General features: G+C 39.9%; 1 protein-coding gene across 2 annotated transcripts in view; it reads right to left on the reverse strand.

The window, feature by feature from the left end:
* hgsnat (heparan-alpha-glucosaminide N-acetyltransferase) overlaps positions 1-13,373 on the reverse strand; it is a 379,450-nt gene that overhangs the window by 297,424 nt on the left and 68,653 nt on the right. For both annotated transcript variants that reach the window (XM_028802147.2, XM_028802148.2), the window contains exon 4: positions 1,060-1,175. In XM_028802147.2, coding sequence (XP_028657980.1) covers positions 1,060-1,175 — 116 coding nt within the window. The remainder of the gene's footprint in view (positions 1-1,059; positions 1,176-13,373) is intronic.

Here is a 13,373-nt window from a genome sequence, read left to right on the forward strand (position 1 = left end):
CCCGCTTACTCAATATCCGCAGCTAGTTAATTTCTTACTGTCTTGACTGCTCCTATAGCCGCTTGCACGTAATTGCTGTGTTAATGCCTTTCTTTTATCCCCCCCATTAAAGAATTGCTGCTTCTGTTATTTAACCATCATTGTAGCGACAAGTAGTTACTTACAGAGATGCCAGTGTAAGCCACACAGAAAAGGTCAGCTCCAAAGCTTCCATCCAATATACGTCTTTAACATTAAAACAACTACAAGTTTTTTTCACTACTAAAAAAAAAAAACCTATGCCGTATTAGGCTATCTGAAACCTTTTGTTCTCCATCACGGCCCATTAGCTTGGCATCCTGATAGCATGTCCATACTGCACTACCCACAAAAGCCACAGATAGCCTAATACGGCTTGAGTGAACTTAAAAATACATCACATCTTTGCACACAATACATATTGTTTACATATATTTTAATTTTAAATGTTAATATATGCTTTCATTGAAAAAAACAAAAACACCTTCAGGGTTGCATGACAGCAGGGCAGAAAACCGATTCAGATAATACATGAAGAAAATACATTAAGTAGAAACAAATGGTGACACTATACATATTTTTTTGTTTTGTGTGTGCATCATCCAATTTTGTGTGACTATGATACATTTTTTCAGAAAATATAAGTTCACTGAAGAATATACTAATGGTTTAGGACACAATTGACCAGGTTTGATCATGTGTGTAAAGGAAAGCACACAAATATTTAGAATATACTTTTAATCTTTGTTTATTTTTTAATCCTTAATGTGTATCCTTGTAGCAAAAAAGTGCATGACACTAAAGTATTTCTAACAACTTCTAATTGTAAAACAAATTATTTGCTAAACACAATGAGTTAGATAAATTAAGATACTTACTAATTATTTTACCAGTGATATGAACTAAACCCAACCTTACAAAAATAAACTAAATTAGCCTAAACAACGTAACAGAAGTCAAATTGTTTTGTGAATACCTTCATTGAAATATTGATGGTTACCCATGAAGGCATTATAAAAAAAAAAAAAATAAAATACATACGCAAGAAACTGTTCTGAGGCTCTCTGTCGGTGATTATATAACAAGACACATTCTCCGGATTCATATTCTTAATCCATAATGAATAAGCACCAAACTCTCCAAAGTTAAAATAAACCCTAAAAAAAAGAAAAAAAATGATAAATATCCAAACATCTATATCTATGTCTAAATATATCTTGCATGTATACACACAAGCACAATACCAGTCAAAATCTGGGTACACCAAGAAATGTATGCTTTTCGTAGAATCTGATACCATTTTTTTATCAAAATATCATTAAATTGATTTAAAAATATAGCTTATCCTTAATTCCTTAATAAGTTATGTGTACATACTAATCAGATATTAGAGAAACCTTTGAAATTGCATTAGGACCCCTGTAGTCTGACAGGGCCAAACATGGTTCTCAAACAAGATACACATCTAGGGACAACGTTGGTAATGTATAAAGGCAAACCCTCTGCTACAAAGGCTCTACCCATAGGGCTTCTTCCTAAACAACCGCCCTGAATTCCCCCAGTCCATGAATTTTAAACTGCCAAGGTTTCAGGAAGAGAACAAAAGAAACTAAACAAAAGACTTCAATGCTGTATGAAAATGAAAAGTTAAAACAGCCATTATCAAATCAGGATTTCAGCAGCGCAAGTTAACAAAAGCTTATTTATTTGCATACTGTAACAAGTGCTGCAACAGAAAAGACAGACACACACATGTAGATCACTGCAGGATTTTATTCCACACGTCTGAGAAGTGCTTCTGTCTGGTACAATATCTTTCCGTCACTTTGCATATTGCATCACTATATGTCAAAGTAAAGTCTTTTAGAAATATTTTTGCTCTTGCTATAGATTTAAATGCTTAATTCTCTTTTGTTGATTTCATCATATTTTGCCCTTTCTCTGTGCAATTTTCCCTGCTTCACTGTATCTTATTAAAGACAATTAAAAATGAGCAGAGCAGAACCCCCAGGCAAACAACACTGAATAATCAAAGGCTGCAACTACTTAAGCATCAGACCCATTAATTAGTAAATAATGGATGAATTAAACAATTAGAACACCTGGAAAAGTAGAATGAAAATCAAGATGAAAATACTGCTAAAAAGAAAAAAAATATATACATTATACCCAAAACTGCTTGTCTGTATATAATATCTGGTAGGGCATTCCAGAGCCGTGGGGCAGCGGCTGCAAAGGCTCGGTCTCCCATTGTATGAAGTTTGGTCACAGGGGGGCGAAGGCGGTAGGTAAAAACGGAGGTTTCTTGTAGTGGATTTTAGTATAAGGAGTTCTTTATGATATTGTGGAGCATTTCCATGGATACACTGGTGAGTAAATAAACAGAGTTTGTATTCGATACGGAGATAGATATGGAGCCAATGAAGAGATCAAAGGATTTGTGAAATGTGTTCATATTTCCGCACCCTCACCAGGATTCTTGCAGCACTATTTTGAATGTGTTGTAGCTTTTGAAGGCTCTTGTTGGGTATCTCGATGAGGAGTGCATTACAATAGTCCAGTCTGGATGAGACAAAGGCATGAACCAGCTTTTCAGCATCACAGAGGGAGAGGTAGGGACGGAGTTTGGCTATGTTTCGGAGATGAAGGAAAGCAATTTTACAAAGGTGATGGATATGTGTATCAAATGACAAATGGGAGTCTAACTTGACACCCAGATTTGTAACAGAAGGGGAGAAGGTAATGGTACGGTCAGAAAAGGAAATACAATTTACAGAGGAATGAAGTTGATGGGGGGTGCCAATTAAAAGAGCTTCAGTTTTGGTGCTGTTCAGCTTGAGGAAGTTCTTCGACATCCAGGCCTCAATCTCATCCAGGCAAGAAGAAAAAGTTGATGGAGGTGTAAAAGAAGTCAAATCCAGTCTCACATAGAGCTGCGTATCATCGGTATAGCAATGGAATGAAACTCCATGCTTTTGGATGATGTTTTTATTGCAATCAATAGATCACAACACAACAAGCATAAAGGTTTGGGGTTTCCGGCCCCGTATATTGTAAACTATTCTGGTCAGTGCTTTCTCTAAGATTACAACAGAGAATTGTGGAATTGACAGGCGGACAATTTATGGGGTGGGACCGTAAGTAGACAGCTGAGAAGGAACCATGGTGGTAGATGGGAGTAATGATGTCATCAGATGGGGACCAGAGGGAAGGAAGGAAGGAACCTAGAAGTGGCTTGTTTCTTTTAACGAGTCCAGGTGAATTCACGGCAGTGGTGCTTCATTCTGAGGAAATAAAGAAAGGTTAGTACCCCGTCGTTGTCCCCGTTACAATATGCCACAGTGCTCGCTGGGTCTTTAACACTAGAATTACCAGAGCCTACGAAAAAACTCGTAGATCCGGCCCACCTTAAATCGCTTCTTAAAACCGTTCTCACCTCTCCGCCAGCGTCTTTTGTCATCTAAATGTACTGATAAAGACATGCTGCCAGCAGCCGGCTATTCCATCCCCCCAACGACTTAGAACGTAAACAAGCTTTTCCCAGCTCATGCCTTGATTGATTATCTAGGAGTGAAGTGGAGTTTTAGAGTAGAAATAATAGATTGTTATTTGGAACACAAGCATTTCATGTGTGTTGCATTTCTACAGCAATCTGTGTAAACGCATTGTTAAAACAGAAACGTTTTATATATTCTAGTAGCAAATGACAAAATGTAGGCATAAACTATATAATGTATGAAGCCTGAAGTCCAAATATCAAAGAAACACTTTCACAAAAGGTATAAAAAAAAAAAGCCACCGCCAAAAAAAGCCGCCTTAGTGTGTGACATTGACACGCATTAACTATCGCTGCTTCCGTGGCGCAACAGAATCAGTCGCTGACTGGAAATCAGAAGGTCATGAGTTCGATCCTGCACAACTCCCTTTTGAGAAGTGTTCTTATTTTCACTATTTTACAATAAAAAGATACTTTTGATTTCAGTCTGTAACAGCCAGTGTAATTTATGATATTTGTAAAGGTTAGCTTTATTTTTTTTTTTTAAATTCACTTTTCATTGTCTCAGTCGCGTTCAGGATCCTTTCCTACCCCATCTGACACTGCTGTTTTCACATAAAGACGCGGTATAGTTCTGCAGTGTATCACGATACATACGACCGCGTGTTTTTCCCCCCAATATTGCCAGTCCCCACGTGTTGCTGTATGCGGTTTCTTTTGTACTCCAGGACATGCAGAGGAAAGCATAGTAAAGAGCAGTAACTTCAGCGCTATATGCAATCATCAGACACTCCCCATCTGATACTGCTGTTTTCACATAAAGACGCGCTAAAGCTCTGCAGTGTACTTGTGGCTGCATTGTTGTACCAATGCTTGCAAACTGAAGTGTCTGCATGCACTTTTCGTGGCATTACACGTGTATTTTTTGAGTATGCCCATGTAGCTCAAACACAAGTGCACATTTATTCAAGACTATAACCGAAGAAAACAGAAAGCAAGTTACAGTAGGTGGTTGATATCACAGCTTGCGTGGTGGAATGCTAAGAACTGCTGATTTCCATTCCGTGCTATATAACTGTTAACATTTGAATCTGATGATTGCATATAGCGCTGTCTTATTCACTGTGCGCAAGAACATGCAGGTGGCCAGTTGCTAAGTGCTACAATGCACATTTTAAAAAAAGAAAGAGACAAATATGTGACGTTTTGAAGAAATCATTTTATGACGCGAATAGTACCAATCAGAAAACATCATCGAAGTAATGCAATATTATTTGAAAACGAACAGCGTCAGGTTGGGTGTGAAGTTATACTGGCGCTGTTTGAGTCAGATCAGAAGCTGAATAAGCTGAAAAAGCTCCTGTTCTGACTCTAAGTAAAAAAGCATGAATTAATCAACAGAAATAACCGCGATTGACATTTAAAGTTAACGATTTACAGTGCATACCAATTTATAAATTTAATGTCCGTTTGAGGAAAAAAAAAAAAAAAAAAAAACTTTCTTCAAAGCTGGGAATCAAACTCACGTCTCTGTAGCACGGTAGGGCAGCTGTGCTCCAAGTCAGCAAACCGTAGCGTTAAGCCACGGAAGCTGTTGCATCATCCTTGAACCTTTTGTGAAAGTGTTTATTTGATGTTTGGACTTCAGGCTTCACATATTCTATAGTTTATGCCTACATTTTGTAACATTTATTACTAAAATATGAAAAAGTTTCTGTTTTAGCAATGTGTTTACACAGATTACTGTAGAAACGGAACACACATGAAATGAATGTGTTCCAAATAACGATCTATTATTTCCATTCTAAAACTCCAGCACATCACTCCCAGATAATCAATCATGGCATGAGCTGGGAGAACTTTGTGCACGTTCTGCGGCAGTGGGGGGATGGAATAGCAGGCTGCTTGCTGCTTGTCTTAATCGGCACATTTACAGGACAAAGGATGGTGACAGAGAGATACGAACAGATTTAAGGTGGGCTGGATTTACGAGTTTTCTTGTAGGCTCTGGTAATTCTAGTGTTAAATCCCTTCACACCTAACATTTATTACTAAAATATGAAAATGTTTATGTTTTAGCAATGTGTTTACACAGATTACTGTAGAAACGGAACACACATGAAATGCGTGTATTCCAAATAACTATATTATTTCCATTCTAAAACTCCAGCAGTTTACTCACTCCCAGATAATTATAATCAAACAAGGCATGAGCTGCAAAAACTTAGTGAACGTTCTGCGACGGTGGGGGATGGAACAGCCGGCTACTTGCTGCTCGTCTTAATCGGTACATTTAGAAGACAAAAGAGAGGTGAGAACGGTTTTAAAGGTGGGCCGGATCTACGAGTTTTTTCGTAGACTCTGGTAATTCTAGTGTTAAGCGGCTGCCTATGTGCTCGTGCATTATATTATATTATATATTAACCAAAACCTTAGTTTTCTAATTTCTAGATTATTCCCAAAACACAGAACTTGGGAAATAATAGTTCACTTAATTAGCCCAGAAGTCCAATTAAAAACAGAAGCTGGTTGAAATAAAAATCTGCAGCCACAGTGGGTCCCCAGCAGAACCTTTGATAACCCCTGGTTTTTTGGGTATATTACATGTTAAACAGCTTTATTTATTTTCTAGCATGACATATTTGCATGCATTTTCAATTAGACAGTAATGTTAACTTAGTTATTTGTTTAGAAGCACAGTTTGAATGTGGATTCTGTGCAGTTTTCTACAGATTTTGTTAGGCAAATTTACTTATTTATCTGTTTCGAGTACTGAAATGTGCATCTCCTGTTGCTCTTCATTATCAGCTCTCTTAACAGAAGGTCTTTTCTCCCCCTTTTGACAGGGTGTGACTCACTGTTTACTCTGAATGAATATCTTGCCATTCCTATTTTCTTTAGCATAGCTGGCAAATCTTCCAACCTTATATACAACCTTACACTACTACACCATCATTGTAACTGAACTACAGTGTGCAAACACAGCACCTGTAACAATGTCTCATTCACTTTTACCACTAAGTCCATTGATGACTTTGAATGCCAATGTAGGATCTGATGTTACAGAAAGGTTTTTTTCCTTGGAAAGGGTGGTTTATTTGTAACACATTAAATGTGCTCTCTATAGATCTATAGCTAGATAGATATTTATATGCCCCCAGGAGGAAATTGGGCTTTTTGCAGAAGCTTTTTAAATAAATAAATAAATAAAATACATACTAAAACATTAGAGCAATTTGGACAAGAACAGGCTATTGAGCCCAACAAAGCTCACTAGTCCTATCCACTTAATTCTTCAAAAAAATAAATAAATAAATACAAAAAAAAAGTCCCTTTAAGTCTTACTATCTACCACACTACTTCGTAGCTTATTCCAAGTGTACACACCCTTTGGTCTGGAATGGCTACAATGCAAGAAAATTCAAAAGAAAGAAGGGTTTTGCCTTGACTGTCACAGTGAGGTTTTATACACATGTATTGCTGTTCGTACACTATAATGCCAAAAGTATTGGGACTCCTTCCTTTGCGCACACATGAGCTTTAATGATATCCCATTCTTAATACATAGGCTTTAATATGGAGTTGGCCCACCCTTTGCAGCTACAACAGCTTCAACTCTTCTGAGAACGAGGTGTAGGAGTATGTTTATGGAAATTTTTGACCATTCTTCCAGAAGAGCATTTGTGAGGTCAGGCACTAACGTTGGACGAGAAGGCCTGGCTCGCAGTCTCCGCTCCAGTTCATTCCAAAGGTATTCCATTGGGTTGAGATCAGGGCTCTGTGCAGGGCAGTCAAGTTCCTCCACATCAAACTCACTCATCCATTTGTTTATAGACCTTGCTTTGTGCACTGGTGAGCAGCCATGTTGGAACAGGAAGGGGCCATCCCCAAACTGCTTCCACAAAGTTGGGAGCATGAAATTGTCCAAAATAGCTTCGTATGCTGAAACATGAAGAGTTCCTTTCACTGGAACTAAGGGGCCAAGCACAACCCCTGAAACACAACCCCATACCATAATCTCCTCTTCCCTCTCTTATAATTGGCACAATGCAGTCAGGCAAGCACCATTCTCCTAGCAACTGCCAAACCCAGACTTGTCTATCGGATTGCCAGACAGAGAAGCGTGATTCGTCACTCCAGAGGACACATCTCCACTGCTCTAGAGTCCAGTGGCAGTGTGCTTTACACCACTGCATCAGATATTTGGCATTGCTCTTGGTGATGTAAGGCTTGGATGCAGCTGCTCGGCCATGGAAACCTATTCGATGAAGCTCTCTATGCACTGTTCTTGACCTTTTGGAGGTCTATAGCTATTGACTCTGCATAAAGTTGCCAATTCTGCACACTGTGTGCCTGAGCATGCGCTGTCCCTGCTCTGTGATTTTATGTGGCCTACCACTTTGTGACTGAGATGCACTTGTTCCCACTTGCTTGCATTTTGTTATAATGCAACTAATATTTAACCAAGAAATATTTAGTGGCGAGTAAATTTCATGAATGAATTTATTGCACAGGTGGCGTCCTATCACAGTACTACGATTGAATTCACTGAGCTCGTGAGAGTGACCCATTCTTTCACAAATATTTGCAGAAGCAGTCTGTATGCCTAGGTGCTTGATTTTATACACCTGCGGCAATGGAAACGATTGGAACACCTGGATTCAATGATTTGGAGGGGTGTCCCAATACTTTTGGCAATATAGTATATAAAGGAGTCCCAGTAGCATTTCTTGAAACACTTCTGCTGAATAATTTGTTGGGTAAAAGTGCTCAACATTAGTGTGTCAGAAAGAGGATGTCCAGCACTGTTCAGTTTTGTTGTAATTTCCTTCTTACCTTTTTAATTAGTGTGTTGATTTGAGGGGCATCTCTTGAAGTGAGGTTATCACCCCAGCACATCACAGAATAGAAAAACACTGGCCATCACAGAGTTAAGATGTAAAGGGTGTCATTTCCCACATTAAAGGAGATGCAGTCCCCCCCCCCCCCCCCCAAAAAAGCCAGCTATGCTTGGTCTTATATGTATATGAAAAAGTTCAGCCTGCATAATAATTTACTTCAACAAAAAAAGATAACAGTGGTATGTCTCATTTCCTAGGAACATCCGAGTACTGGGGTGTTTTCCAAACAAAGATTTAGTATTTAGTTGTATGAAATTAAATCAAATGTGAAAAATTGGCTGTGCAAAAATTTGGGTACCCTTGTAATTTTGCTGATTTGAATGCATGTAACTGCTCAATACCGATTACTTGCAACACCAAATTGGTTGGATTAGCTCGTTAAGCCTCGAACTTCATAGATTGGTGTGTCCAATCATGAGAAAAAGTATTTAGGGTGGTCAATTGCAAGTTGTGCTTCCCTTTGACTCTCCACTGAAGAGTGACAGCATGGGATCCTCAAAGCAACTCTCAAAAGATCTGAAAACAAAGATTGTTCAGTATCACGGTTTAGGGGAAGGCTACAAAAGCTCTCTCAGAGGTTTAAACGGTTAGTTTCAACTGTAAGGAATGGAATCAGGAAATGGAAGGCCACAGGCACAGTTGCTATTAAACCCGGGCCTGGCAGGCCAAGAAAAATACAGAAGCGGCGTATGCGCAGGATTGTGAGAATGGTTACAGACAACCCACAGATCACCTCCAAAGACCTGCAAGAACATCTTGCTGCAGATGGTGTATCTGTACATTGTTCTACAATTCAACGCAATTTGCACAAACAACATCTGTATGGCAGGGTGAGGAGAAAGAAGCCCTTTCTGCACTCATGCCACAAACAGAGTCGCTTGCTGTATGCAAATGCTCATTTAGACAAGCAAGATTCATTGTGGAACAAAGTGCTTTGGACTGATGAGACAAAAATTGAGTTATTTGGTCATAACAAAAAGCGCTTTGCATGGCGGAAGAAGAACACCGCATTCCAAGACAAACACCTGCTACCTACTGTCAAATTTGGTGGAGGTTCTATCATGCTTTGGGGCTGTGTGGCTAGTTCAGGGACTGCGGCCCTTGTTAAAGTCGAGGATTGGATGAATTCAACCCAATATCAACAAATTCTTCAGGATAATGTTCAAGTATTAGTCACAAAGTTAAAGATACGCAGGGGTTGGATATTCCAACAAGACAATGACCCAAAACACAGTTCACAATCTACAAAGGCATTCATGCAGTGGGAGAAGTACAATGTTCTGGAATGGCCGTCACAGTCCCCTGACTTGAATATCACCGAAAATCTATGGGATGATTTGAAGCAGGCTGTCCATGCTCAGCAGCCATAAAATGTAACTAAACTGGAAAGACTCTGTATGGAAGAATGGTCAAAAATGCCTCTATCAAGAATCCAGACACTCAAAGGCTATAGGAGGTGTCTAAAGGCTGTTATATTTGCAAAAGGAGGCTCAACTAAGTATTGATGTAAGATCTCTGTTGTGGTGCCCAAATTTATGCACCTGTCTAATTTTGTTATGATGCATATTGCATATTTTCTGTTAATCCAATGAACTTAATGTCACTGCTGAAATACTACTGTTAGAGTAGTGGTAGATAAGGCGTACAGTGAAGAGACAGGTGGCGAAGGCTAAAGAAAAGACGTATGATGATGAGTTGTATGAGGGGCTGAACACTTAGGAAGGAAAAAAGGACCTGTAACAGATTAGCTAGACAGAGGGACCGAGCTGCGAAAGATATGCAGCAGGTTAGGATGATAAAGGATAAAGATGGAAACATACTCACCACTGAGGAGGGTGTGTTGAGCAGATGGAAAGAGTACTTTGAGAGGCTGATGAATGAAGAGAATGAGAAAGGGAGAAGGTTGGATAATGTCGAGATACTGAATCAGGAAGTGCAATGAATGAAGGATGATGCTGGGTATTTTGGGAGGAGGATGTTAAGGATAGAGCTGCCAGGGAAGAGGAAAAGACGAAGGCCTAAATTAAGGTTTATGGATGTGGTGAGAGAAGACATGCAGGTGGTGGGTGTAACAGAGGCAGATGCAGAGGTCAGGAAGATATGGAAAAAGAATTCTCTGTGGCAAGCCCGAACGGAAGCAGCCAAAAGAAGAAGAAGAAGAATATTGTAACAGATGCAAAAGGCTTTTTTTTTTTTTTTTATTGTTAAGCGATGTGCCGTTAACATATGTGTCAGTACAGGCTCTCCCTTGCATATCCCAGTCGTATAAAGGCTAGTTTATATCCCACGCTGGGTGCAAGGGAGTCGCACTGAAAATGACAGACTTGGAGAAGTAAGCAGGAAAATATTTCTAAGTACACCGCACTGCTGAGGGGATGGCCGTGAATTTCAACAAGAGGCTGGTTACACTTGTACTAGAATAATGAATGAAAGGCTGAATAAGATGCAGCTGGTAATCAAAACAAAAAGTAGGCATGCAATACATTTGAAATTCATCTACCCTTCATATAGGTCACCTGTTATGAATATATCTGTGCCCTGTGGAATTCAGTTGTCCCTTCTGATTTGGCATGGCACACTAAAAAGTGTGATTGTCATCGATCTTGTGTCCGCACATCTTTGCATGCCGTTTCTCTTTCGATTTAACGCATATTCTATGCAAAATGCTGGCCTGCCTGTCAGTAAACATGTGCGAGCAATCTACTGCCCACTGTTTCATGATGCACAGCGTTTTGAAATTGTATTAGTCGTTTTACTGGGGTGCTTTGTGATTGACAGCGGACAGTAAACTTTGTTAAAACAGTATCAAAAATGTGCACTTGTTCTGTTACCAATACATTCCTCAACAGGAGCTCATCAACAATGAAACATGTAAAATAAGATTTAGTAAAAAAAAAAATAAATAAACAAAATACAGTAATCCCTCCTCCATCGCGGGGTTGCGTTCCAGAGCCACCCGCGAAATAAGAAAATCCGCGAAGTAGAAATCATATGTTTATATGGTTATTTTTATATTGTCATGCTTGGGTCACAGATTTGCGCAGAAACACAGGAGGTTGTAGAGAGACAGGAACGTTATTCAAACACTGCAAACAAACATTTGTCTCTTTTTCAAAAGTTTAAACTGTGCTCCATGACAAGACAGAGATGACAGTTCTGTCTCACAATTAAAAGAATGCAAACATATCTTCCTCTTCAAAGAAAACAGAGAGGAAAGCAAACAAATCAATAGGGCTGTTTGGCTTTTAAGTATGCGAAGCACCGCCGGTACAAAGCTGTTGAAGGCGGCAGCTCACACCCCCTCTGTCAGGAGCAGGGGGAGAGAGAGAGAGAGAGAGAGACAGAGAAAAACAAAGTCAAAAATCAATACGTGCCCTTTGAGCTTTTTAAGTATGCGAAGCACCGTGCAGCATGTCGCTTCAGGAAGCAGCTGCACACAGAAGGTAGCAATGTGAAGATAATCTTTCAGCATTTTTAGACGAGCGTCCGTATCGTCTAGGTGTGCGAACAGCCCCCCTGCTCACACCCCCTACGTCAGGATCAGAGAAAGTCAGCGCGAGAGAGAGAGAGAGAGAGAGAAAGTAAGTTGGGTAGCTTCTCAGCCATCTGCCAATAGCATCCCTTGTATGAAATCAACTGGGCAAACCAACTGAGAAGCATGTACCAGAAAGTAAAAGACCCATTGTCCTCAGAAATCCGCGAACCAGCAAAAAATCTGCGATATATATTTAAATATGCTTACATATAAAATCCGCGGTAGAGTGAAGCCGCGAAAGGCGAAGCGCGATATGGCGAGGGATCACTGTAGTAATAATTATAATTAAGAATTCATTTCTTGACACCGGAGAACTCTGTACAAAGACATTTTAAAGACTGTGGTATGACAGCCCCCCATACACAGACAGACCAATGCTTTTCGAACTTATACAATACCACACAAAGCTCCAACCAGCCAAACTCCGTTCCTTTTCTCTCTCTCTTCTCTCTTTCTGGCATCTTCACTTCCCCAAACACAAGCTCCGTCCTCTTCCTCCCAACTACGGCTTGTCTACTGGAGTGAGGTTGACCCTTTTATAATACCCCGGACGTGCTCCAGGTGCTTCATGATGATCTTCTGACGACACTTCCTGGTGTGGCGGAAGTGCCGCAAGAGCACAAGGAAGCACTCCAAATGTGCCTGGAATCTCTTCCGGCAGCACTTCCACAACCGCAAGTGCTGCACTCCAGGGCTCCATAATCTTCCGTGTGCCCCCTGGCGGTGGCCACGGGCCCCAAAAGGGTTAAGCTCCTAAGCTCTGATCCCGTGGCCTCCATACAGACCAGGGCAGCTACCCTCTCATGGCCCAGGGGAGGTATTATCCCTCTCCCCAGCCGTCCGCCACAAGACAAATCATTAAAACAAATGTACCAGTCCAGTTTCATTTCATACATGGTGCCTTGCTCTTAAACATTTACTCAGGTAGTTTTATTCTGGGTGTCAGGAAAACAATTTCAACAGGAGAAGCTTTGTTGAGGAACTCAAATTTAACCTCTTTCATATAAATGATTAAAAACGTGTAAATGAAATAGTTTAAGTTCTATGAAAAAAAAAAAAAAAATCCCTTGCCTGTCATGTCCACCCATTTAAATTGAGGGAGGATCTCATATTTCAAAAAGGAAACCAATTTTATTGCTAGCATTGTGCACTTATTTTATTTTTATACACTTTTGAGATGTGCCTGGGTCTGATGTGAGCAAAATGTTTATTTTCAAAGTGGGGAAAAAAGTATTTTTACTACCTCAGATTCTGTTCAGTTTTTTTTTAAATACATTTCTGACGTGCCTGTGTCAAATTCATTGGTTATAAGTGGTAGCCTACCAGACCTAAGGTGGATCTTCAGAGTAGCAGCAACAACTCTGTGATCAGAATTCACAAACTGGGCACTTCTGTAGACCCTGCAATTTTGCAAGAGCCTCCA

Source organism: Erpetoichthys calabaricus, chromosome 5 (genome assembly GCF_900747795.2).
Source record: "Erpetoichthys calabaricus chromosome 5, fErpCal1.3, whole genome shotgun sequence".
In the NCBI taxonomy this organism is placed as follows: domain Eukaryota; kingdom Metazoa; phylum Chordata; class Cladistia; order Polypteriformes; family Polypteridae; genus Erpetoichthys; species Erpetoichthys calabaricus.